Raw genomic sequence first — 27292 nt, 5'->3', positions numbered from 1 at the left:
GTGATTTTAGTATACCAATATTTATGATTACTCTTCTCTTTTTATTTAAAAAAGTCTGCAAACAAAGGATACTTGCGCTATTAATTTTGATAGGTCGAAATTTTTGTTTTGTAAATTGAATCTGTCAAATTATTCCGAGCCGAGCGAATCGAGTCTAAGAATTTTAAATGCGCACTATAATATAAACAAAATACAATTTTTAACGCTTCATACAAAACTAAGTTTTAAACGTAAGATAAACTGGAACCATTGGAAAGTACTTCTATATTTTTGTTTTAGAAAATAATATTTTACTTGTACCCGAGAATGTTGCTGTGGTTATCACAAATTACGTAACATATCACAAATATGTCAATTAAGAAAACATTTACGGTCATGTACAATGTCATCGACTTTTAAAACATTTAAAACGTATTAAAGTTACTAAATTAAACCAAATTTTATTGTAGTAGTGACAGTATTCAAGACTGAATGAACTATATAAGATGAAAGTCCTTCTTATTGTGTGTATGATAGTGTTAGGAAGAGTTAATATTAATTGGAGCTTACCCATAGGTAAACATATTAAAATTTATTTTATATTATATAGTCACTACTAAAAGTAATAACTATTAAAAGTAACGATATACAGGGTGTAACAAAAAGGTAGGTCATAAATTAAATCACATATTCTGGAACCAAAAATAGTTCGAGTGAACCTAACTTACCTTAGTGCAAATGTGCACATAATAGTTATTTATGTACCAAGGGTATTAAATAGATGTTTATGAACAGACAGCATACAAACTTTTATGTCATACTAGTTCGTTATTGCATCTACAAATAAATATGTTCCAAAAAATCCGAAAATTCGATTTCATTTTGACAATATATTTACTATAGAAAATGTCACACCGAGAGTGCAGTACGGCTAATATAGGAATGCACAATTGCCGGATTTCACGCCTTGTGCTTGGCGATACAAACAGGTCCAAGTGGTAGTCACAGAACCGTACCCAGATCTCTACGCCGGGCTCTGTTATTTATTATAAAATAATATATTGATAAAATAATTGCCTTCAAGTAGCCAAATAAGAGGCATGAATTTGAATAAAAAGACCTTAAGTTTTTAGCGAGAATTTTATTATAAAACTGTATACTTTATTAAACTAACAAATGTATTTTAAATTACATTTCTTGATAGCTATAAATATACCGGGTGGAACCTCCGGTAACTCGATTTCCGTGCACCCAGCCCAATATCCAAGAAAAACTTTTTCTTTTGTAAATATGTGAAAAATTATCAGGAACGGGAATATAGAAAAAGCTTTGCACATTTTTTAATCCCGGCGATGTTATTAAAAAAACAAGTTGCGCACTTGAATCACTGCGAAATTTTAACACCTATTATGAATTTTTTTTTTGTGGAAATCTGAAGTGCAGTTTTTGTCCTTGTTAAAACATAATGCAGTCTCGCATTTTTTACACACAACATAAGTTTACCTAGTTCCTTGGTATAGCAACCTGGTAGTTTTCAGCGAAACCTTGTGTTATTCCATATGGGATAATGCTTTTCCTTGCCAACACTTGACCAGATGAGCAGGTATAAGGTTTATAGTGTAAGTTATTTAACATTATATTATATTTATACTTTATTAAACTCACAAATATATTTTAAATTACATGTCTTGATAGCTATAAATATACAGGGTGGAACCTCCGGGAACTCGATTTCCGTGCACCTAGCCCATTATCCGAAAAGCCCAAAATATGCGGCATCCATTTCATCGTGATAGTCGCCATCATTTTTCTTTACCAGAAAAACACGCTGTGTGCCAGGAAGGAAACCTCCTGAAAAACCTGCATGCAATAAAACATATCGTGGACCTCGTTTAGTAGGTGCTTTTAAGCCAGTACTTAAACCTTTGAGAAAAGCATCACGACTGTTTTGTATCGTAGTATCGCACCATTTGTAATTTATAGATTGGCCAACATTAACCCACGATTCGTCCAAATATATGATATTGCAATGGTCTTTTCTCAAACGTCGTATGGTTCTCAAATAATTATGGCGCCAATGAATAATATCCTCTCGCTCCACCATGATGCTTCTTCGGCCACGTTTCTTATAAACAAATCCAATATCTTTCAGAAGTCTGTATAAAGTAGAAAGAGACAACGGCTGTATATTCTCATTACCTTGTATGAAGTTATGTATATGCTTTAAGAATGGCGGCAAATTTTTCATGAAAAATTCACAATGAACAATTCTCCGTAGAATACTTCTTACACCCTCGTCATATGTGAATATTCTAGAATTTGATTGACACACTCGTTTTTTACGTTTTTTTTGGCGATTCCAACGTTCCACTCTGTTCTTTTTCTTTTTTGAAATAGTAAATGCTTCTTTCGCTAACACCAGTCATCAGCGATGTACGTCTTACAGCAGCACTTACATTAAGTTGTTCCGTATTTTGTAAAAAACGCAACACATTTAACACTACGAGTTTAGCGCAACCGTTAAATAATTCACCGGATTTAAACTTATGGGACTCCATGCTCTCTGTTGAAACTCGGACTAAATTTTGAAGTGTAGTTTCGTTTTCCAAAAGCACTTTCACCCCCTACCCATCCTTAGGATGGGTAGGGGGTGAAATAGGGAAAGCTTGGAGTTTATCAAATACTAATTATGACAAACAAGTTTATGGCCATATTTAGGTGATTATGTTAATGATCGTAATTTGTAGCAGAAGTTTTACAAAAGAAATGAAGACCTATTTATAGAAACAACATAACTGTATTTTTAATATTTTACATACAATAGAAAAAATCTAATTTCTATGAAAGAATTGGAAATTTTAATATTATATATAATATCATTTCCAAGTTTCCAAATTCTTTCCTAGAAATTATGTAGGTTTTTTCTATTTTATGTAAAACATTAAAACTACAGTTATTGTATGTTGTTCTTGTAAAGAGGTGTTCAAATGTTACTCTTATGAATATGATTCAATTGTATATCTCATGTTGACGTTTTATATGCAAAATTCATAGTTTTCGTTGTCAATAACTGATCAATGCCTTTTTATTCTACTGTATACGTATACATAATATAAAATATTTTACTCGTACTGCCGGCAGATGCATTTTATCCAAGCCGGTCCTGTGAGACAATGAGCAATCAACAGCTGGAGAAAACCGACAACCCTGCGCGTTTATTCTCCATAAGAAAAGCATTGCCGTATCTTACCCGTACTGCACTCTCAGTGTGACATTTTCTATAGTAGACATTATATCTGTGTTATGTTGCTACACTACGGAAATGCTGTCAAACGTGTCAAACTAAAACCACAGAATAATAAACAATCAAAATGCCCACTCTGCTTGAAAAAATAAGTACGCGCATCTCGTTCGCGTAAACGGAATCAGCCATGTTTTAGTCGGAACCAGTGCTGTTCAGTGACATTTTATCTGGTGTGCAAGGACAAATTAACCCGGTTTAATTTATTTACAGCAACTACAGATATAATATGCACTATTTTATTCGTACTTTTAGTTGAAGAATAAATTATTTCAAATGTACTAAATTATTAAACTCTAAAAATTTTAATTACAGTTCTGTCGTAACTTGTCCCAAATTTCTCAATTCGAGTCTATGTTTCCGTCTAAAACATGGCGTTCGCGTGCTGACAAACTTCAAAGGCGGCATCTGAGAGTGGGCATTCTGATTGTTATTTATTCTGTGCTAAAACCGTGAAAATGCAAGATATTTTTGAGATCCCTAACCAAATAATAAATAATCTAAATATCCTTTCAGAATTGCCAGTTTTATGTGAATTCTAAGTAATGTTTTGAAATGTTAAATAAATATGTTTCTAATAAGTTATCTTTTTGTTTGTATCTTTACGCCCGTGCAAGCCATAAAGTATACTGTATGCCCGCGCGGGCATAAAGTACACTATTACGTAGTTGGTAACTAAGCAATAAAAACACAATAATAAACTAGTATGACATAAAAAAAGTTACAGTCCTTTGAAGTTACAAAATGAAAATCGATTTTTACAATATATCGAAAACTGTTAGAGATTTTATATTGAAAATGAACATTCTGTTCTCTTAAACCCCCCAAATGTTGGTATGGGTTGGCATTACGAACCACCATAGCACGTACATCTCGGCCGAAGAAAACCCCCACGCAAAAAAGTCTCTCATCACCAAAGACATTATAAAGTCAATGTTTGGGCAGGAATTGTGGATAATAACCTAATAAGGCGAGTATTTCTTCCAAATAATTGAAACAATGAAAATTATTTACACTTTCTACAAAACGTGTTACCACAGTACTTAGACGTGGTCAATCTCGCAGGTAGGAAAAATATGTGATTTTTACAGGATGGCGTCCCAGCGTATTACCATAATGAAATAAGAGAATATCTTTTCGATCAGTATCCTGGACGTTGGATTTAAAGGGGCCATGGTGCGCCTATTTTTTGGCCACCCAGAGGTGCAGATCTTAACCCAATTGACATTTGCTTCTGGGGTTTTATGAAAGGGTTCGTATATTCCGTACCAATTATGAAAGAACAAAAATTAAGGAATAGAACCATGGAAGCTGCAAATCGATTGCGTCAGAAGCCCATGATTTTCCAAAATATTCGATTTTCCTTTTTAAAACGGTGGCGGTGTCGACTGTGTATTCAAGAAAGTGGAGGTCATTTTGCACATTTGTAAAATTCAACACATATTTTTAAATGGTTAAGTAAGATCATAGAGACCTGGTAATAATATGAAAATTTATTTATATTTTACATTTTGTTAGCAACTCAGAGAAACATATGAAAAAAGAAGCCGCATCTCGATAAAAACTGGCTTATCGAAAAAGAACTAGAAGATAAAAAAGTTTTAAAAACATTGTGTTTAATTAATGGTACCACAATATTAATTTAATCGAAATGTATACAAACGTTTGGAGGGGTTTAAGTGAACAAAACCCCTACAAAATATTTATGGGGTGTACAAATTTCACTGTTATTTTTTAACACTAGAAGCACCAGCATTTTTGCATACCTAGAAGCACCACCGGCGGTCAAAATGACGGATATTAGAATTTTCTATTGTCAGCCGTTTTGGTATTTTTTTTATTTGATAAAAACCTATATTGAGTTAATAACTAATAATAAAAGACATATTTAATATATTTAAATAAATTATTTAATTATTTAAGTACAATTTATGCAGTAGCAAAATTTTTCAATTTTGCTTGTTCATGACCCACACACAAATTTTTTACATATATGACAAATTTCAAATGTTTTATTTTTGTTGCAATTCCCTGTTTGACACTGCTTACGTTTATTATTTGGTGGTTTTTTTGTACCTCTTGGATTTGTATCCGTTGATGTTGTCCTGCCCTTAGTCATGTGATCTTCTCGCAATTCTTCTGCTAACTGAAGTAGGAAATCCTGCCTAGATATTTGACTGCCCGCAACTTTCTTATACAGAACCCAAGCATTTATCCCTGCCATATCTAAAATATTAAAAAAAACTTGCAACGGCCATCTTCTTGAAGCAGATTTGGTTGAATACAGTCTAGCCATCTGATCTACAACGTCTACTCCGTATTTTGTCTGGTTGTAGAAGATGATGGTTTCCGGTTTTTTCTTTTTATCTGTGCCCATTTTAATATCATTCGAGTGTAAAGAACTCAGCACTAGAACATTTTTGTTGACTTTTCCCTGGTACGCCGTTAGCGTCAAGTCTTCGTGTTTGAAAATTTTTGTTTTGTACAATTCCATCTTTTCATTTTTTACTGACGGTGGAATATCCTTTCTTGTTCGGTTGATTGTTCCAACAATGCTGGTAGCCTTCTTTCGTAATTCTTTTGCCAACTTTATGGACGTAAAGAAATTATCCGTCGTGACATTTCTTCCTTTATTTATAAATGGTTCCATTAGACGGCTAACATGTTCCCCCAGAAGTTGATTGACTGGTCGTTGTTCATCTTTCCCTAGGTAAGGAAATTCGTTCAACAAATATTTGGACTCGACATCCGCTGCAAACCAGAATTTAATTCCAAACTTATCTGGTTTATTCGCCATGTACTGGGTAAAGCGGCATCTTGCCTTCGTGGAAAAAAGCTGTTCGTCGATAGTTATATTTTCGCCAGGTGTATAACATAATATACAATTCTCTATAAATGGGTTCCATATTCCCGAAGCAAGTGCAAATTTATCTGTTAATAATCGCTCAGATCTGGTATTTCTCATATCAAAACGGATAAAACTCATTATTTGTGTAAATTTGTTTCTAGACATCGTCTCTTTAAAAAAAATTTGGACCCCATGTACCAGACCACAGCATCTTTATGCTAACATTTCGTGCCTTATAAGCTCCCCTAGCATACAATAAGGATATAAATGCTTTGATTTCTTCAATAGAAATTTGCCAATTTTCATCTTTGAGTTTTCTTCTACCTTCAGCAACAGTACATGACTTTATGTTACGGAGTATGCATTCATTAATCAACAGCCGCCATGCACTAGCTGCAGAATCTCTAATAATGCTTCTCTTAGCATGAGGGGTTGGTCCAGCAGCTTTCTTTAGAACATTTTGACTGGTACGCCTTCCTAAAATGAACGAGATAAATTAGTATGCAGGTATATACTCATTTATTTATTTATTTAAATAACTGGCATCGTAATAAATAAAGAATGGAAGAGCAACCAAGAAATAAGAGCGCACATCGGAAAAGCTAGATCCACCTTCAACCAGATGGGGGCCTTCTTCAAGAGCCATCTGTTCTTTTTTATGGTGTTGAATAGTTGACCTTGACGAAGATATATGCAGAAAATTGGAAGCATTCGAGCTGTGGCTAAATCGGAGAACACTTCAAATCCCGTGGACCACCATCAAATCTCGAAAGTTACAATATTTCGAAAACATTGTGCGAAATGAATCTAGATGCGCCCTTCTACAAGCCATCCTGCAAGGAAAAATATTTGGAAAACGGGGTCCAGGAAGAAGAACATCCTGCAGATAAGATAAATATTGCCATGATTAACACCAATATTCGTGACATCAAGAAGAATATGCTCAAAAATATTATACACCTAAGTGAATACATAAATAAAAGCTACTAATATAATATAGTTGCTTACCTGGTGTACTAGCATTGTTGTCAAGTAACTCCCATCCTATGGTATCTATGGAAGAATTTTCTAAATTGCTTCTGCAAATTCCTCTTACCTGGTTGGTAATCATTTCTGAAGATGTATTGAAGTCTGCATTCGAAGTTGAAGCAGAAGTACTGGGCATCACCTCAATCTCAACTTCACCTTCAGAATCACTGCCCGATGAATGTCCTTGATCAACTGTATTAGGCACATACTCGTCAACTTCATTATCGGATACATCTTCATCAGATAACTCTGCTACAGATTCATCTTCTGACAAATTCTGTAGACACTCTAATAGCTCCTGCTGAGTCAAATATCGGCGAGACATGATAACAGCAGAAAAAATAAAAATCACAATGTAAAATTAATCAAAATACAGATTGAACATGCAATTGCAAAGAGTATACTCAAACTACATAATAACAAATATTTTCGATGTATTTTATACATAAAATAAGTAAAAACTTCCCAGAAAAGTAGAACAAAAATTAGACTACCTCGTCATTAGGACCGCATTTTTCTAGGTAGACATCAACATAAATATATTCAAAATGTATTTATACTAAGTACCTGTAAAAGAAAAATTATAATCCTCAAGTAAATAATAAAGTCCCAAATCATAAATTTTGTAAAATAAATATGAATGAGTAATACTCTAGACTAATGAGGGTCGAAAATAGAAAGCAGTCAAAATGACTGCTATATGGTAGTTCTAGGTATACGTTACCATATCTTAAAAAGTAATTACGCTAAGTACCTGTAAAAGAGAAATTATAATCTTCAAATAGATCTAGGAACATTCATAAATTATCAAGTTTCTAAAACATTTATGAATAGGTAATACAGAGTGTCAAAAATGAAAAGCAGTCAAAATGACCGCTCTGGTGCTTCTAGTGTTAAAAGATATTCCTGTATTTGATATAACACAGGCAATTTCAGAGGTCTTCCAGCATTAAACTTTAGGTCATGAGGTATGTTTTTAATGGTTTAATCACTTACAAACACCTGATTGGTCTCCTTTAGCCTCATTTGTAATAATGGTGATGCAGTTACAATGCGATCTCGCAACCTAATAAAATGGTATTCAGTCTGGTTGGTTATCCTTGTACGGTCTGATGACGTTCAGTAACATCACCACTTTCTTGACACCTTAACCACAAACGATTAATGACACTTCTGTTCGTGTGGAGGACTAGATAAGACATTTTCGATGTTTAACAGTCTTTAGCAGTTCTCTATCTTTGTTGACGCTCTTTAGTACTTCTTCATTAGTTTTCCTTGCTGCCCAAGGTATTTTCAGCATTCGTCTATGAACCCACATTTCCAATGCTTCAATTTTGTTTATGATCGATACTTTTAGCGTCCACACTTCTGCACTATACAAAAGTACGGACTAAACATAACACTTAATCATTCTTTGTCTTAGTTCTAAACTGAGATCATTATTGCAAAGAAATAACTTCATTTTCATAAAAGTAGTTTTAGTCATTGCTATTCTACGTTTTATTTCTATGTCTGGATCTAGTTGGTCCGTTATCATAGTTCCCAAATATGTCATTTTGTGGACTTTGTCAACTTGGACTCCGTTTAATTGAAGCTTTGCATCGGGATGTGGGTCACGACTAAACACTAAAAATTTGGTTTTGTTTGAGTTTATTTTTCTGCCCATTTCCTCTCCTACCTCGTGAATACGATCAAGCAGAATTTGGAGACTTTCAATATTATCTAAAAGAATTACTGTATCGTCTGAATATCTAATCACATTAAGTAGTTCGATGTTGATTTTTATTCCATATGGTTGTCTCTCAAGTGTCTTTTTAAATAACTGGTCCGAGTAAGGATTGAACAATGTTGGCGAAAAATGCAACCTTGTCTGACTCCTCGTTGTATGGAGATTTCATCTGTGTAGTTATCTCCAATTTTTACGATAGCAGTTTGATTCCAGTACCTACAAATTTTTAATGACACGAATATCCTTGTCATTTATTCCGATATTTTTCAGTAGTTGAGTTAATTTTACATGCTGTACTTTAAGTCCACGAAACATGCAAATACATCTTTTCTTTGGTCACGGCATTTTTGTAATAGGATTTTAAGTGCAAAAAGTGCCTCCCTGGTTCCCATAGCATTTCTAAAACTAAATTGGGTATCTTCGAGATCTTCTTCGCATTTGCATCTAATTCTGTTGTGAAGTATTCTTGGGAAAATTTTAAGAGTGTGGCTCATTAGGCTAATTAATCGATATTCTAAGCATTTTCTCGCATTGTGTATTTTAGGTATTGCGACAAATATGGATTTGAGCCAATCTGTGGGAATCACTCCGGCGTTATATATATTGAATTAAAAAGTCTTACTACTACTTTTATGTTATCATTCTCTATTAGTTTCAGCAACTCAGTTGGTGTATCATCTGGACCACAAGCTTTTCTAATTTTAGCATTATTTATAGCGTGTTCTACCTCGCATTTCATAATTTCTATTTCCAATACAATTGACGGCCCAGAAATGGTAGAATTCGTCAATATCAGTCCTGTCATCTTCAAACAACTCTGATATATACAGCTGCCATTCTTTTCTTATTTCGTGCTTATTTACAATAATTTTGTTATTATTGTCAACGAGTACAGAGAGGGAGCTCGATTTTAAATATGTTGATCATTTCTTTTACTTTTTTGTGCATATTAAATAAGTCGTGTTTAGATATTATATCCTCCATTTCGCCGCACCTTTCTCTCATCCATTTTTCTTTGGCTAATTTGATCTCCTTTTTTATTCTTCTCTACAGGTGTCTATATTCTGTTTTATTAGATTTTATCAGTCGTCGTTGTTCCATTAATTTCAAGATGTCGTCTGTCATCCATTTATTTTTCTTGATTAAGTTTTTTCTATAATCAGTGTTTGTGGAGATTTCGTTAACTTGGTTTTTAAATTCACTCCATTTTCTTGGATCTTCTAGTTGTTCTCCGATGTTTTTTATTCTATTGTTAAATTCTTTTTTAATGTTATGTTTTAAGTTTAGATCGTCAAAGTTAAGTACATTGGTTTTTAGTTTTTGTCGCTGAATTCGTTTTAACCTTAGTTTAATATCTGCTACAAGTAGTTGATGATCAGATCCAATGTCTGTCCCAGGAAATGTAGTGACTTTTTTGACTTCATTTCGGAAACGCTCCTTTACAAGTATATAGTCTATATTATACTTGTATATATTTAACTTGTATCTTATTTTAATTCCAATACTTTAATCATACTATTCAACGCTTCGTTATTGATATTCGATGGACTTATAGTCTAGGCGGGATCTGTTTTGGATTGGACATTTTTCATAGGAAGCTATTTTTTTGCTGGAATCCCTTCATGATGTGTCCAATATCGATAATCACGATATGCGCCAGTCGCAAACCCCGAAAATTTCTCATTTTTTTTTGCTCCTATTTTCGTTTATAATTCGGAAAATATTGATCCTAGAGAAAAAATTATAACAAATTAAAAGTTTCGTTATTTAATTTTACACAATATTTCGTTAGCTAGAAATTGAAAATTTAATGTTGATTGTTGAAAAATAGCAATAATTGGAAAAAAAAGTACAAAAAATGAAGTTAATCCTTTAAATGTTTTCGACTTTCTAAACTTGACTTACAAGCTCCATATTCCGCCTAGAAAAACTCTTTAATATGTTTAAAATGTGTGCTAAATTTTGTTAAGATCGGTCAGATAGGTTTTGCATAATAATTTTGCAACCCAGCCTGCTGGAAAAAAATCGCAAATTTTCAAATTTATAGTAAGCCCTAAATAAGGCCTTCAGATAGTTGCAAATTTTTTTATACATAAAGGAAGGCTTAAACTTTCAAACGCTTTTTGTAAGATTTAAATTGGTTCACTAAGAGAGCCTAGAATTTTTTTTAAAGTTTTAAACATTTTTTATATATATTAGGCTTATAAACAATTTGAATAACTTTACGAGCTTTAAACATATCAATTTCAAAATTTATACACTTAAAGAACATTAAAAGACGATTCTTTAAAAAAAAAAAGATACATTCGGCTTACTGGTTGCCGAGATATTGAAGGTTAAAGGCATACATTTGATGTGTAACCATAAGTGATAGAGGGCTCGTTTTTAAACAAATACCCTCGTCTCGTCAAGTACTTTTTATATGAAAAGTTTTACGTAATGCGCCTCATGGCAACATCCATAAAAAAGACAAATAAAAAACCGTTTTCGCGTAAAATGTTGCTCGGAATGCATGAGAGGTGGTGGTGGGGGACATTTACTCGAAATGTGAATCGGCGAGTTCAAAATCATAGTGCGCGCTAAAAATTGCATTATCTCGGCTTCTTGTTAACCCATTTTGCTCTTTTTTTTTTGAATCGATGTCTCGGACGACAAGGATTTCAAATATCGTATTTTCAAATACCATTTCTGATTGCAAATTGGGAAATTTGCAATAAACAATTGTATGTTAAACAAGTAATTGCATTTTTTCTTCATGCATTTTATTGAGCTTACAATTTATACATTGAAGTAAATTGTTACTTTTAGTTAACAAATATGTATTTATAAATTGTTAGTAAATAATTTAAATTGTTAAAACAAAGGCGAACGAAAAAAGATTTTTTTTTTTTATAAATAAACTTTATTTTGACTCAATCTTCAATAATTTTTTTATAGTCTTTTTCTTTTTTTGGAAGGACAAGAATCTTCAGGTCTTATTTCTTTCTCAAAACCTTCACTTTCCATTTCAATATCTTCATCCTCGATCTGTAAATTTAATGTTTCTTCTCCTTCATCTGTAGCTTTATCTTGTGTCTCTAGAAAATCTAAGGAAAACATCGACTCCTTATACATATATCGTTCAACTTCTTCCAATATTTTACTGTGTTCAATATTTTTACATGTCTGATCATTGCAGTAAAGACAATAGTCAGAACATTTGAGGCCATGTTTGATACAACTGCATGTTTTTGTACAAAGTTTTTTACATTTGCAACTAATATTTCTGAATAATGATTTTATTTGTCTTTTTTATGGATGTTGCCATGAAGCGCATTACGTAAAACTTTTCATATAAAAAGTACTTGACAAGACGAGGGTATTTTTTTTAAAGATGCGTCTTTTAATGTTCTTTAAGTGTATAAATTTTGAAATTAATATGTTTAAAGCTCGTAAAGTTATTCAATTTGTTTATAAGCCTAAAAAATGTTTAAAACTTTAAAAAAATTTCTAGGCTCTCATAGTGAACCGATTTGAATTTTACAAAAAACGTTTGAAAGTTTGAGCCTTCCTTTATACATAAAAAACTTTGCAACTATCTGAGAGTCTTATTTAGGGCCTACTATAAATTTGAAAATTTAAGATTTTTTTCCAGTAGGCTGGGTTGCAAAATTATTATGCAAAACCTATCCGACCGATCTTAACAAAATTTAGCACACGTTTTAAACATATTAAAAAAATTTTTCTAAGCGGAATATGGAGCTTGTAAGTCAAGTTTAGAAAGTCTAAAACATTTAAAGGGTAAACTTCATTTTTTTCTACTTTTTTTCCAATTATTGCTATTTTTTCAACAATAAACATTAAATTTTCAATTTCTAGCTAACGAAATATTGTGTAAAATTAAATAACGAAACTTTTAACTTCTTATAATTTTTTCTCTAGGATCAATATTTTCCAAAATATATATCCAAAATATATCCAAAAATAGGAGCAAAAAAATGAGAAATTTTCAATTGTTTTCAGATTTTGTTAAATAAAAAATTTAGCACAGGGTTTGCGACTGGCGCATATGGTAATTATCGATATTGGACACATCCTGAAGGGATTCCAGCAAAAAAATAGCTTCCTATGGAAAATGTCCATTATGGATTATTCCTACAGATCCCGCCTAGTCTATTAACCGTTATTAAATTTTTATGCTTGATGTAGGTATTAGCCATGTTGTTACTGGCTGATTGACATCTAGTCTATGCCATATGCCATTAAAAAAATTGTTTTCATTTATTTTTATATGAACTTACATCTATTTGAATGTATTTTATTTACTATAATTTTACAGTGCTATATTTTAATTTATTTTAACTTAAACTGTTAAATTTTGAAGAAATGTAGTTCGTATACAAAATAAATAAAAAAAGACTTTATTATTTTGTATTTTGTATTGATTAGTAGTAAAATTAGTAGGTATCGAATATATTAAAATATTAAAACAAGCAATTTTCTAAGACATCGCTTTCTTCAATTCTTCTTCGGGGTGCTCTTTAAACGACTTTGAAGAACTCATGACGTATTACTATTAGTTATTTATTCCAAATTGTGCGCATTGCAGACCGAGTTGATTTTTGATGGTCACGATCAGCGATCTCATTTTGATGATAAAAAAGGTGTTGAAGTACATATTTAATAAATTCCAGCAGAAACCGCAGTTGATTAAACACGAACAATATATAAAAAATTCAGTAACTTTTGTTAAAACTATGTATATAATTATATTGTTATCTAATTCTTAGCAATGATTTTTTACCAATGCTACAATTAGATTGTAGTGTGTTTGTTTAATTTATCAACTGTCGTCATAGACGTAGATATTCCATCTTTATAATTATTTAAATTGTTAAGAAATTTATTCGTTGATATGATGATATGATTATTTTAAGATAGTACTGATCATTATAAGTTAGTTTGACATATCTGATAATATAGTAAAGACAGTTTGTGCATAATGTCAAGTGTATTAGCTGATAAGAAAGGTATAAATGGTTTTATTCTAATAATAAATTTTGTTTAAAGTTTTTATGTTTCAAGATAATCTCATTTCTGGGCTGATTAATTTAGTTCCAATATACCTATCACTTTTTTTGTTTTTGTTTAACGTATTTTTATTTACTCATTAAATCTGGAGGTTTAAGAATAATAATATCCCTAATCATCGTCATGATAAAATCATAATATATAACGGTATTATTAATAGAGTAGCAACTTAATCTTCTTAGGATGAATGACAGAATAAATACTAATACTTACAGAACAAAACAGAAGATAAGGCGTGCGACAATACAATTTTAAATGTAATGAAATTAAACACTATGATAAAAAACACAAAACATTTCACTTGCACAAAAATTTAAAATAGATCGCTGAAAACAAACGAAAACAACTATCCCAAAGTTCCTTCTTGTTCTTCTGGTGCCGACTCCACTAATGAAGGTTGGCTATAATCATTGCAGATTCATCTCTATCTTCTGCCTTTCTTAAAAGAGTCTGTGTGTTTAACCCGGTCCAGTCGCGAATGTTTTTCAGCCAGAATATTTGTCGTCTACCAGGACCCCCTTTTCCTTCAATTTTACCTTTTATAATCAACTGCAATAACTCGTACTTTTCATTTCTAAGTATGTGCCCCAAATATGCTGTTGTTCTCCTTTTTATGCTGGTCAAAAGACCTCTGTCTCTTACCATTCTGTGCAACACCATTTCGCTCGTAATAAGGTATTTTGAAAATTCTTCTAAAAAGCCATATCTCAAAAACATCCAGCTTTCTCATTAAGTCAACATCCATAACAGTCCCAGCTTCGACCCCATAAAGAAGACTAGAGTGGATTTAACATTTTACTATACGATATCGGATTTGCAGATTCGGGCTTTGGTTACTCAGAAATTTCCGCATCTTCAAAAAGGCTGCTCTTGATTGGTCTACTGTTGATCGAATTTCTGATTTCGGGTGAAAATCTTCAGTAATCCAGACTTCTAAGTACTTCATTTTGTCCACTTGTTCAATATTTTCATTTTTTTCTGGATCCTTTTATGACTTTACCCCTCTTACTGATAAATATGGTTTTTGTTTTCTTTATGTTTATTGTTAAATCAAACTGTTTCCCCGTATCACAAATTGTGCTTAGTAGCATCTGCAGGTCTTTTTCACTTTCAGCAATAATGACTGTATCGTCGGCATAACGAATGTTATTTATTGTTGTTTATATTTTTACACTATTTATCTTGATCCCTTTTGTAGTTTTTAAATGCTTGTATAAGTAAGTCTTCGGAGTATATTGTAAAAAGTGATGGTAAAAGTACACAGCCTTGTCTCCCACCTCTACCTATCTGTTGCGCATACGTGCTATTTCCCTCTAATGTTACCACAGCTTGTTGGTTTCAATAGAGATTTCTCACTATGTTAATATCATTTTTGCCAAGTCCTTTTCGCTTTAGACATTTCATGAGAATGTTTTCGAAAATGATTTCCTGTCAAGAGGAAGTAATAATAAAATAACTTCATATGGATGCTACGGTGCCATCTGATAATAAAACCAAAAAACTAGAAATTCGAAGATTTCTTGGTTTTTAAAACCAAAATTCAGATAATTGCTTTACTCTTAATAAGACATGGGATATAAGCAGAAATAATTTGTTTATATACTTTTGGTATTTAAAGGAGGTAAATAAAACATATTTTTGTTGAAATAAAAAATAATTTGAAAAAGTAATAAAAGAAAGTGGTGGGAACTATTTTCCCGTTGTTCCTTAAAAAATGTTTGTAGGTGGGAAATTAATTACCCTTGTACAGTTTGTGAAACAATTTATTTAATAAAAAAATACAAAAATGCATATATGGGTGACAAAACTAATTTAGATGAAATGATTTAAAACATTTTTTGGCATAATGCTACTTGACAATAACTACATAAAATGTTAGCTCGTTTTTCTTCTTTTTTTGTTGAGCGACATCTGCATGTTGTATAATTTTTTTGAAATGTTGGTAAATGTGGTCCTACATTTCTCAGTCGAATATCGTCTGGAACACCAAAGTTTCCGTTTTTTTTATTTTTTAATATCACAGGTCGAGATGCCTTTACTGTAAAGTCACCTATGAAAGCTCTTCCAAGGCGAAGCCTAAAATCCTGGAAAGTATTTTTTTGATCATGAATTCTTGTGTAATAATATATGCATTAATCACACTTGCATCTAAAAGAAAGAAAAAAAATCTCATTTACGATTTTATAGACATCCTACTTATGGGATATGATGCCCTAAAGTGGTCAAAGTAATCAACACCTCCCATGTTTAGTGTACAATCTGCAATAACTGTTGGGCACATTATATCTTTCTTTGTGCCATCTCTTTGTGTGCGTTTTATCATGGTTACTTCATGTGATTGATTGGCAGTTGTAATAACCATGACTTCTTTGGTATCCAACCACTTTGTTGCTGTTATAGGGCCACTGGTCAAATAATAGAATTCATTATTTTGAAGTTTTTCATTTTTGGTTTGCTTTTTCCTCATGAAATCCGGTAAACCTTTGTGATTAGGTCTGACTGTACCTATAGCATACAGCTGTTTGGCATATAAATCTTATAACCTGAAGTTTGTTGGACTTATTTACTAACACCCTATATATTATAGAAATATGTATTATTTAAATGGACTAAAAACCGACACTTTGAATTTCTCCAACTCAGAAACAATTGATTTCTGAGTCTATGGCAATGAAAACTTTTGATTAGCATAACCTATCTGCAAAGATTTAGCCAATTTAACTGAAATTTTATGTCATATTTTTGTTTGTTACAGATGACAAAAAGTCTTATTACCGATCTCTGCCTAGAGTAAATTTTTCCAAAGCAGACGCTCAAAACGATGATGTTATATACACCCTTTTTACGAAATCCTCCCCAACAGAAGGACAAAATGTAAATGAAGGCACATCTAACTCCATAATTACGGAAAAAGATATACCAACTGTATTAATTATTCACGGATGGACTACAGACGATACGTCTCCATGGTACAGACCACTCAGAGATGAGTATTTCAAACAAGGACCCCACAATATAATTTTTTTAAATTGGAGTAAAGCTGGAAATAAAACTTATCATGTATCAAGTGCTAATGTTAGACCCGTAGGAAAATCTATTGCTCAATTTCTGGTTACTTCGAAAGTTAATTTGAGCAAGGTGCATCTAATAGGTAGAAAGAAGGATTTGGTACCAGTATAACTTTTAATATCAACTTTTGTAGGTCATTCACTCGGATCACAACTGACGTGTTATATAGGTCAATTTGTAGAAGAGCTAAGTGGTAGAAAGGTAGGAAGAATTACAGCCTTAGATCCAGCAGGTCCAATGTGGAGCAATCCAGATATGTCTGAAAGAGAAAGACTAAGCTATCACGATGCTGACTTTGTTGATGTTATTCACACAGATATTCAACTTTCTGGATATACCAAACCTATAGGGCATGTAGATTTTTATCCTAATGAAGGTAAACACCAACCAGGTTGCCCTTCTATAGAAGAAGATAGTAAGTAATTTCTGTAAAAAGTTTTTATTAAAAAAAGTAGTGATTTACTTCATTAATTTTGTTATCAAAACTTTTTCACCTCTTTTCTCTACTTCGACATTTATACAGCTTTATATATATATATATATATATATATATATATATATATATATATATATATATATATATATATATATATATATATATATATCAAAGCAATTGCTTGGCCTCGTATTCTGTTAGGAGGTGTTTTTGTCATTTAAAAATATTATAGATATCGACTATGGTTGTTCAATTCTGTGTACTTTATGCATGTATTTTATACATTAATATAACTACAGTGGTTATAAAAATAGAAAAAATTTGAACTCGTCATACAGCATATTCATCACAGTATCATCATCGGTTGGCTCTACAGCATTTCGTGAACCCTGGTCTGCCCCAAAACATTCTTTCATCTTTCCCTGTCGAGTATATGTATTCTCCATCCTCTTACTCCAATCTAACTTCATCGTCCTGCACATCGTCCACATACCTGATTTTAAGTCGCCCCCTCTTCTTCTCCTTTCAACCAGCCTATTTAGCATGGTTATTTTAAAAGGATTACTTTTATCTATCTGCATAATGTGGCCTACCCATCTTAGGCGGTTTATTTTCATGGTTTTCACGATAACTGCATCACCAAAAGATCTGCAGAGTTCGAAATTACATCGCCTTCTCCACAAATCCTGTTCGTTAACTCCGCCATATATGGTCCTCAATACTTTTCCTTTAAAGATTTGTAGTAACTCTTTAACTCATATCGTCATTGCTCATGTTTCCGATCCGTAAGTGAGCACTGGGCGTATTATTGTTTTATAAAGTCTGCGCTTTGTTGCTCCTGACATATTTTTCGCTCTTAGTTGAGGACCTAGGCCAAAATAACAGCGGTTATCCACGCATATTCTTTTTCTTATTTCTTTGGATGTGTTGTTTTTGCACTCGACCAGTGACGCTAAGTAGCGTAGAACTCTTCCACCCTTTCTATAGTTTCGTGTTGCACCTTTAAATTATTTTGTTGCTTTCTTGAAATAGCTGACATACATTTAGTTTTCTTTAACTGCTTTATTTCGGGTTCTTCCAATGATCACGCCTATGCTATTATTTGTATTTTACTGGTATTTATCGTACATGTTAAGTTTATTCCCGAATCTGTCATGACTTTTTCTAACGCTACATGTTAAGTTTATTCCCGAATCTCTCATGACTTTTTCTAACGCTAGGTTAAAAAGCTTGCATGATAGCACATCTCCCTGGTGCAGTCCTCCGTTAATTGTAAATGTTTCTGAAAGATCCCCTTGTGCTCACACTTTACATTTAAGTTTACTCATTTTAATTAATTTAAAAATAGTTTAATCTAATTGTCAGTTTATAATAACTATAATTATCAGTATATATAATGGTTTAATATAATGCCAGCAGTATTGTACGCTGCGCCTTAAATTCTGCGAAGATGTAATGGAAGTCTATGTCGTACTTCGTTGTTTTTTCTTAGATTTGTCTGATGGATGATATGTGATCAATGGTAGATCCGTTTCTTAAAAAGCCTCTTTGGTAGAATCCTATTATATTGTCAGTATACTATGGCAATCGTTCGTTGTATCAGGGACAACATTTTGTATGCCGTATTAAGAGGGGAAATCCCTCTAAAGTTAAAACAGTCAAGCACGATTCCTTTTTTGTGTATAGGGCATTTATAATTCTAGTATTCCAATCTTCTGGTAAAGCGCGTTCTTGCCATATCTGTATTAATAGTTTGTGAAAGAGGTTTACAAATGTTTGACTGCCACATTAAAATTTTTCTGCGGGTAAGTTATTTGCTGTGGGTAACTTGTTTCTGGCTAAATACTGAATTGCTTTATGCATTTCTTCCAAAGTTGGTAGCTCAATTTTCTCCTGGTTCTATATTATCTCTAGCTTCAGCTCTACTATCTCCATTAAGTAGCGTACTAATGTGTTCCTGCCATCTTTTCAGTACTTCTACTTTGTCGTTCAAAAAAATTTTATTATGAGCCTTAACTTGGTTTGCTTGTGGCTTGAAATTTTTTTTTGTGTTAACTTGTTTGTAAAGTTTTTTGTGTTCTTTAATTTTTTCTTTTCTCCATTTAATTTTTCCATTTTTTTGAATAAATAACACGTTATTGATTTGTTGTCTCTTTTTCTGTTAGTGGTTTTTCTCTGCTTTATACTCGATATTCTTTAACATTGCTCCTAGTGCTTCTGTTGATCATTTTCAGATACGCACCATTCTTCTCTTTGGTTACTCGTTTGCATTCCTCAACAAACCAGTTGTTTCGCTGCCCTTTGGGTACTTCATCCAATACTTTATCTATCTGCGGTCTTTTGCAGCGTTGCAACTCACAATTTGTGTTAAATTTAGTGGGATCTAGATGAACAACTTTTAATTATTTTAGGAAACTTATTAAAAAGATCGAAACCCTTACATAACAAAGAGTTTCTTGAAACCGTCCTTTTTGTTTTCACAATGTGTAAATTGCAATTACCTTGAGTAGGGTAATTGTGAATATCACAATTCTCTAACAGATCAAAGTAATCGCTTACATCCTTTTTGTTCATGCCTCGACTTCTTGCTAAGGATACGCCTTCCGATTTTCTTATAGGTACTCAAATCAGGATTTCTTCTTAGGAATGATTGTAACCAGTCAAAACCTGCAAGTTTTTTTTCCTTGTTGAAAGTAGTTTTACTATGTAATTCTTCTGCTAATCTGAATGCCATTTCTCTAACTCCAGCTCTTGTAGGTGCAAAACCAGCTTTCTGCAACTTTAGGATATGCTTCTTTATTTTATTTTCATTTTCTTCGCCGAGAACACTAATTGCTCCTAATGCACTTTTTTTAAATTGTTACTTTTCATTCTTCTTCTTAATGTAGGTGCTGGCACTTCAAAATTCCTGACGGCAGCATTGACCCCCTTTGGTCCACTTCTTACGGTATGTATGGCTGATTCGAGTTGATTTTCAGTCCATAAACCACGTTTGCAATTTCCTTTTCTGTTATGCTTCGTTGGCATGGCTGAAAATAAATTTATCTATTAAAAATATCCTTATGTAAGTAACTAAAGAGCTAGACCATATCTCCCTAACATTTGCGAGCCAACTAACCCGAATTGTCAGGGTGAGATGGCTCACTTAATTTCCGTATGTTGGTAACGTTTGAAAGGTCTGGCAACTATGCCTACATAACCTCAACGATACAAACAACATGCCATCAAAACGTGACTTCGATAAAATACAGACAAAAATAAGTGCTCAATAGTTTTGACGATTACCGAAAAAAGTTTTAAGAAGATGTAAATTAGAATTTCTAAATATCTTACCTTTTAATCTTGGGAAAAACACGGAAACAACAGAGTATTGCTAATACCATACGCACGCATCAAATAACGCAACTCCAAATAGGATAAAACTGTGATATATTCGACCGAGTCATCTCACCCGACGAGCCATCTCTCCCGGACTTACTCTATGAGTTACATACAACCAGTCAATTCTGTTAAAATAACTGTTAGTCTGTTATTTTTATTTAACGGTTAAATTACCAATATTATCTACAACTTATGACAAAACCCCTTTGTTCCAGGTAACTGTAGCCATGCAAGATCTACACTTTTCTTTATAGAATCTGTAGCTACAAAAGCAATCGCTAAGGAAGCGATATTTAACGAAGATGAACACTTTTTTGTTACAGTTACTCCTAAGGGAGATGGGAAAGAAGTTATTTTTGGACAACATGTTGATAAATCCGCAAGGGGTGTTTATTATATTAAAACGAATGCAGCGAAACCATTTTTAAACGAAAATAAAAAGGTGTAAATATTATTTTGTTTTTTTATTTCAAGGTATTTTTACAGAATTACAGAATTTTTAGATAAGTTAGGTATAAGCTGACTTCTGACCCACTTCATAAAATTAAGGTGGTTCATATCGTCATGATAGTCGCCACTCTTGGATCCTGAAAGCATAAATATCATGAAATTATTGTACAAATTATTTTAGAGGAATTTTCGACGATTGAAATATTCATTGTATATTTTTATTTTTAGTAAATTTTGCGTTATCAAAAACTTTTTGCCGAAAAACCTTTGCTTCGATATTAGTTTCATAAACGGTCCAATAGAATGTGATTTATTATGAAAGTAATTATGGCTTACATTATTGTTATTGTTATTAAAATTGACTTTTTAATTGTCTAAATTAAATCTCATCTGTAACATGTACCTGATTTAAAAATTAACAGAGCGTTAGGTACAAATCCACTCTCTCCTCCAGCATGAACAACAATCAGCCTTTTACCCTTAGAAATTGGTTTCTTTTTTTCCGCTTTGATCTGTCCAGTGGTATGGTGGAGTATGGCTGCTGTGTATATATGTTTCGTCGGTATAAACTATAGTTCTACCCTCAGATCAAAATTGAATTAGCTTCTTTAAATATTCTATTCGTTTTAAACGAATTTCATATTTTTCCATTAGGACACTCCTATTGTCTTCGGTTTTTCTCCACCTGTAATTTGTTCGAGATAATTTGAAGAATATATTTTCAAAAGTATGATGGTTTAAATTTCAAATGTATCACAACATACAGAAGTGAGAACAATTCATTTGTTAAAAACAAATGATGTAGAATCGTATGCAACCTTGGAGAGGTTCATTTTTTGTTTACAGTTTTTCGGAAACCTGAATCGAAATAAATTATCCAAATATTTAGCACTTTTGAAAAGACACTATTCATATTCATAATAATTCATATTCATTATAAGTTTAACTAAAACGATGCCAATACAATATCAATTTAAAATACATTATCCGTTATACTTACAGTTTTATTTGTTCAGCTGAATAATTATTTTACTGTGTTACTTAAAGCCTAATCCAATTATGGTTTTCCTTAATGATTCCTTTGACCCTGGAAATCCCATTTCTTTGTTCTTTAGTTTTTCATAAATACCTTCAATAAATAGAAATAGGTAAAATATTTGGAAAGTAAATCTTGTTTTCTAAGTAAGTAAAACTGTAAAGGAATTGTATCTACCGTTTTTTTTTAAATGTATCTATATCAGTGTTTTTACTTTGAAAACTTTTACTTAGTTCTAAATGGGTACAAACAAACAATTGTTTTATAATTTTACTTACTCTATTTTATTTACGATAACAAAATTTTTTATCGTAAATTATTTTTTAACTTAACTATTTACCATTAATTGTAGGTGATCTTTTCTCGATGGTGTAGAAGTCGTATATAACATTTTTGATGATTTCCTCTTCTCCTTGGTCCAATTTAATTTTTTTAACACTAGAACGTTTTCTTTTTGAACTTGTAAAAGATGAACTAGTCGCTTCATTTTTATTGACTTCTCTACCTTCTTTTCTTATTTTGGTTAAAGTGATTTTACTTATACCTGTAGCTGCTAGAATCCTATCCCTATAATTACCAATGTTAAATGTTACTAGACAAAAATATTGAGAAAAAAATGCACATTAATCATATTTACTAACATAGTCCATATTGAGGTCGGTGATTTTCTGTTTCAAGCAAATAATATAAAGTATCTGATCATCGTAAATAGGTAATAACAAGGTGTTGATTGTGGTGTATTTATACAAAATACAAACCAATCATTAAAATATAAATTACCATCTGTTTGTAGCATTTATACTGTCGAACTTTTTGCAGTTATAAAAGGTGTTATCTGGTTAACATCCAATAACATACTCGATGGAGTAATATTAAGAGATTCTAAATCTGCATTAGACTCTATAAAAATACAAAATTTAAAGGAATGAAGTGTCCTATGTTATGTTGTTTAATAAACATGATTGCAAATTTAAATATAACATTTATTTGGATTAGAGGCCATGTAGGTATACCAGGGAATGAAAAAGCTGATACTCTTAGCTAAGGAAGCAGTGCAGAATGGAGTCTTTTGCAATATTTACACAGTAAGGGATATATTTAACTCAATAAAAAATAAAATTAGACTGAAATGGGAACAGCAATGGAAGAATATTGTTGAAAAATCGCAAAATACATATTTCCAGATACACCTCACTTTACATTTAAAGATGTGATTTCAGTGATTTATACATATATCTAAGAAAAGTAACAAACAAGAACAAAAAAAAAGTAACAAACACAAAAAAATAAAAATATCATTGACAATACTTACGTCAATTTCCTTAAAGGTATTAACAGGTTTTCGGTTGCTTCGAAATGTGCCGCCTCTTGTTCCATAAATGTAGTAACATTATAAATGGTTGCCTTAGCTTGGCTATTTAATCCCAGCCCTTTTGTTCCTATCTTTTTAGAAGCCATATTGTTAAATAACTATTATTAATAACTAAACTTAACACACTATAAATACACTAAATGACTTAATAATTCACTAATTACTACTACCAATATACTAAGCACTAATCTAAAATAAAATAGTAAAATAATCAACACGATCAAACACTCTCTGCGATAAACAACTACGACACTGACAAACAGCAAACTGGCCGTTTCCATGGTAACACTAGTAAACAAGAATCACTGCGCATCGTCGAGTTGTGAGTCATATTCCCAAAACTAAACGTTGTCAGACTATACTGATTAAACTAAAAAAATTTTAACAGCCGGCAAGCAATTTTATTGTACGGAACTGCTAAAGAGTTCAATAAATTGAAAAAAGGCGAATACTTAAAGTTTTACTTGAGCGAATGCGCTACGAGTCATTCATCAAAGCTACTACGAAAAATAGCGCCGTCAAGTTAGCATTACTCGATACTCGTGCCTACTGTAGATGCTTTAGATGAGAACTTAAAAAGGACTTACTTTCAGGTCCATCAGTGGCATCATGGAAACTATAATATGGATGGATCGTTGCATCCACTAAAAATTAAAGAGTCGCCTACTCCTGAAGAACTTTTCAAAATGATATTTTGTCACTGAAAGAAAGGTTGCGGTGCTTCAAGTAACTGTAAAAAACTGGATTCATTTTGTAACCCAACTTGCTCTGGTTGTTCTGGTGATAATTGCAGTAATAGTACGCCAATAATAGAAGATGGTTTGATCAATGTGTGTTACTTGTACCCGCTTATGGAGCGAAAATATTAACACTCACAAAAATAGTTATTTAATCAACAAGTGTATTAATAAGGGAGATTAACAATTGAGATATTTTAACGCGTGAGCGAAGCGAGTGCGTTAATGTTCGAGATTGTTAATCGCCATTTTACTTCACGAGTTCGTTACAAAACTTTTCCATCGACCGTACTCTTTAGAAATAAAGATATCTTAGTTTAAATATTTATTTACTTAACGATAAACAACAATTTTTTCAGTTTTCATTGACTTTATTCAAAATTTCCTTAGTGGTAGTTTTATTATAGTAAACATTAATATTCGAAATGGTGCAATTACTGAAATTAAAGGAAGATCTTGATAAATGATTATCTGCTGTATAGCATTTTGACAAATTTATATTTAAGTCTTCTTGGACCTCTGTAAATTCTGTGATAGAAGAAGTTAAATTCTGGTGGAGTTAAATTAAACTCTTCATCAATATCCATCCTTTGATTTTTCAAATACACAGAATTTTAAACAATAAAGTAAATAATGACATACAATGACAGATAGTACTAACAGCGGCTACTTCATTATAAATTAATTTTTTAGTTTGAATATAAATAGGTATATGTTTGTGTGCCTACACCACAGGTCACTGCCAATCACAGAGCGTTTAATTAATTTATGCAAGCAATGTATGTTGTGTTGCCTATAATAAAATCGTTCATTAATAGAAAATCATTCATTAATAGGGGTCATTAATCAATGATTTTAAGGGTGTTAAAATTGATCATAAATGGACGGTCGACGGAAAAGGTAGTTAATAAGATTCGCGTGACTCAAATGGCTACGGAGCGCCAGATGTTGGGTGTCTCTCTGAGAGACGGAATCCCAAACGAAGAAATACGTCGTAGAACAAAAACAACAGATGCCATCGAAAAAATCGAGTAGCTAAAATGGAATTGGGCGGGACACGTCACCAGATTATCAGACAACCGATGGACAAAACATATTTTAGAGTGGAGAACAAGGCAAGAAGCAATACGAAGCAGAGGACGCCCAGATGGACTGACGACCTGAAGCGTGTTAGAATAACTGGATGCAAGACGCACAAGACAGAGACATGGAAAGAGCTGAGGGGGACCTATGTCCAGCAGTGGACGCATACAGGTTGATGATGATAATGAATAGAAGATGACGAAGAAGATGGTGAAAGAAGCGACACCAAGTGAGACTTGATTTATAAATATTATATGATTTACAAAATATTTGTATGCGAAATTGTATTATTAAAATTGTAAAATAATAAGGGATGCATAAATTGTATATTTTGATTATCATTATGTAACTCAGACCAAACTTTGTTATCTTAAAATTTTTTATACATATTGGTAATTAGGGGCTTGGTTTTAACCCTTAAAAACGAATTTTCAAAAGGTTGAAATATTTAAAAACTATACTTAGAGCACCAAAAAAGCATTATTCAATTGATCTTAACCAAATTTCGAGTTCAGAATAAGGGGTAGTTGTCACCCTTAATAAATAAATTTTGAAGTGTTGAAATACTCAGAAATTATATTAAGAGTATCAAACTATTATTACCTAAATTATTCAATTCAAATTTTCTTCTCCTTAACCTTTTTTTTATAAATTTGGGCAATTAGGGATAGTTTTCACCCTTAAAAATAATCTTTTAAAGGGTAGAAACGGTCAACAATTAAGTATAGTTAGAGTATCAGGCAATCATTATGTAATTCATCTGAACCAAATTTCACTTTTTTAAAATTTTTTATACATATTATTATATAAGGGGTAGTTTTCACCTTTCAAAAATAAAAAGCGCCAGTTTACACAATATAGATTTTGAAGTAGAGGGTAAATTGAACTCGATCAAAAATTTTTATGCGTCTTTTCTGAAGCGAGGCTTTTGCGAGGTTTTGTCTTATTTTAAGCTTCGTTTCCTGGACTAAATAATAAATGAATAAGATAAGCACATACGTAATAATAATAAATGAATAAAATAAGCACATAAGTAGTACCTACATATTTTATAATAATTAAAATAGGTAATAAAGTATGCTTGTCAAATTTAAGGTGATACTTGACAAATTTGTCCACTTGCGTAGAAAATTAAGTGAGAACGCATTCGGAGGAAAAGATAGGTATACATAATGCGCTGGGTCGATAATTTAAAATACTTAACAATAACTATTTAAAAAGTCAAATCTATTGTAATACGATATTTCTTCATCACACAGTAACTTTAAACATAAGTAAAATAAAAAAAAACTTTGTCGCAGACTATACAAGTACCTTGGACTTCGAAGGGCCAAGAAATAATAAGGACGAATTGTGTTATGCTTATGTGAGCCTAATTTCAAATCGGCCAAGTATCACGTTAAATTTGACAAGCAATATCTACGTTTTATATACTTGGATTTTTTACGACTGTAAAGCATTGTCACTTTGTGGGAAATAGTTAAGAAATAAGTTTGTTAAACCATCAAAAGATTTACTTTGATATTCTATTTATGAGGATAAAAGTTAAGTTAAGCCATAGATAAATATTCAATATAAAGAATATACAAAATAGACAGAAAAGTATATCAACAAAGGGCATAGCCGGATAAGAATGTCAAAAATGCTCCACGGGAAACTTGACCCCAAATTTTGGGGTGTTCGCGTTCTCAAACGACCGTGCTGCCAACTGCTGTTAAAATAGATAACTAATAAAATTGGGATAAATGTAAAAAAATTGAATAAATTAGAGT

The 27292-nt window shown here is 32.1% G+C and overlaps 2 protein-coding genes across 3 annotated transcripts; one reads left to right on the top strand and one right to left on the bottom strand.

The window, feature by feature from the left end:
• Window positions 1–334: 334 nt before the first annotated feature.
• On the top strand, window positions 335–21296 carry LOC140436534 (lipase member H-A-like). Of its 2 annotated transcripts, none has more exons than XM_072525422.1 (4): window positions 335–555; window positions 16712–17107; window positions 17159–17440; window positions 21058–21296. In XM_072525422.1, exons 1-4 carry the CDS (start codon window positions 486–488, stop codon window positions 21288–21290), a joined length of 981 nt encoding a protein of 326 aa, XP_072381523.1. In that variant the 5' UTR covers window positions 335–485; the 3' UTR covers window positions 21291–21296. The 2 variants fall into 2 exon arrangements, with proteins under 2 accessions (XP_072381523.1, XP_072381524.1); XM_072525423.1 differs by lacking the exon at window positions 335–555 and adding an exon at window positions 13751–13895.
• A 16-nt stretch (window positions 21297–21312) lies between these two features.
• LOC140436535 (uncharacterized) lies at window positions 21313–23920 on the bottom strand. Its single transcript, XM_072525424.1, has 4 exons — window positions 23641–23920; window positions 22669–22895; window positions 22293–22421; window positions 21313–21429 (listed from the first exon to the last, which is right to left on the bottom strand). The coding sequence occupies exons 1-3, from the start codon at window positions 23784–23786 to the stop codon at window positions 22330–22332; spliced, it is 465 nt and encodes a 154-aa protein (XP_072381525.1). The 5' UTR covers window positions 23787–23920; the 3' UTR covers window positions 21313–21429; window positions 22293–22329.
• Window positions 23921–27292: the final 3372 nt, after the last annotated feature.

The sequence above is a fragment of the Diabrotica undecimpunctata genome, chromosome 3 (assembly GCF_040954645.1).
Source record: "Diabrotica undecimpunctata isolate CICGRU chromosome 3, icDiaUnde3, whole genome shotgun sequence".
In the NCBI taxonomy this organism is placed as follows: Eukaryota; Metazoa; Arthropoda; class Insecta; order Coleoptera; family Chrysomelidae; genus Diabrotica; species Diabrotica undecimpunctata.
This window is presented reverse-complemented; position numbering and strand designations above follow the sequence as displayed.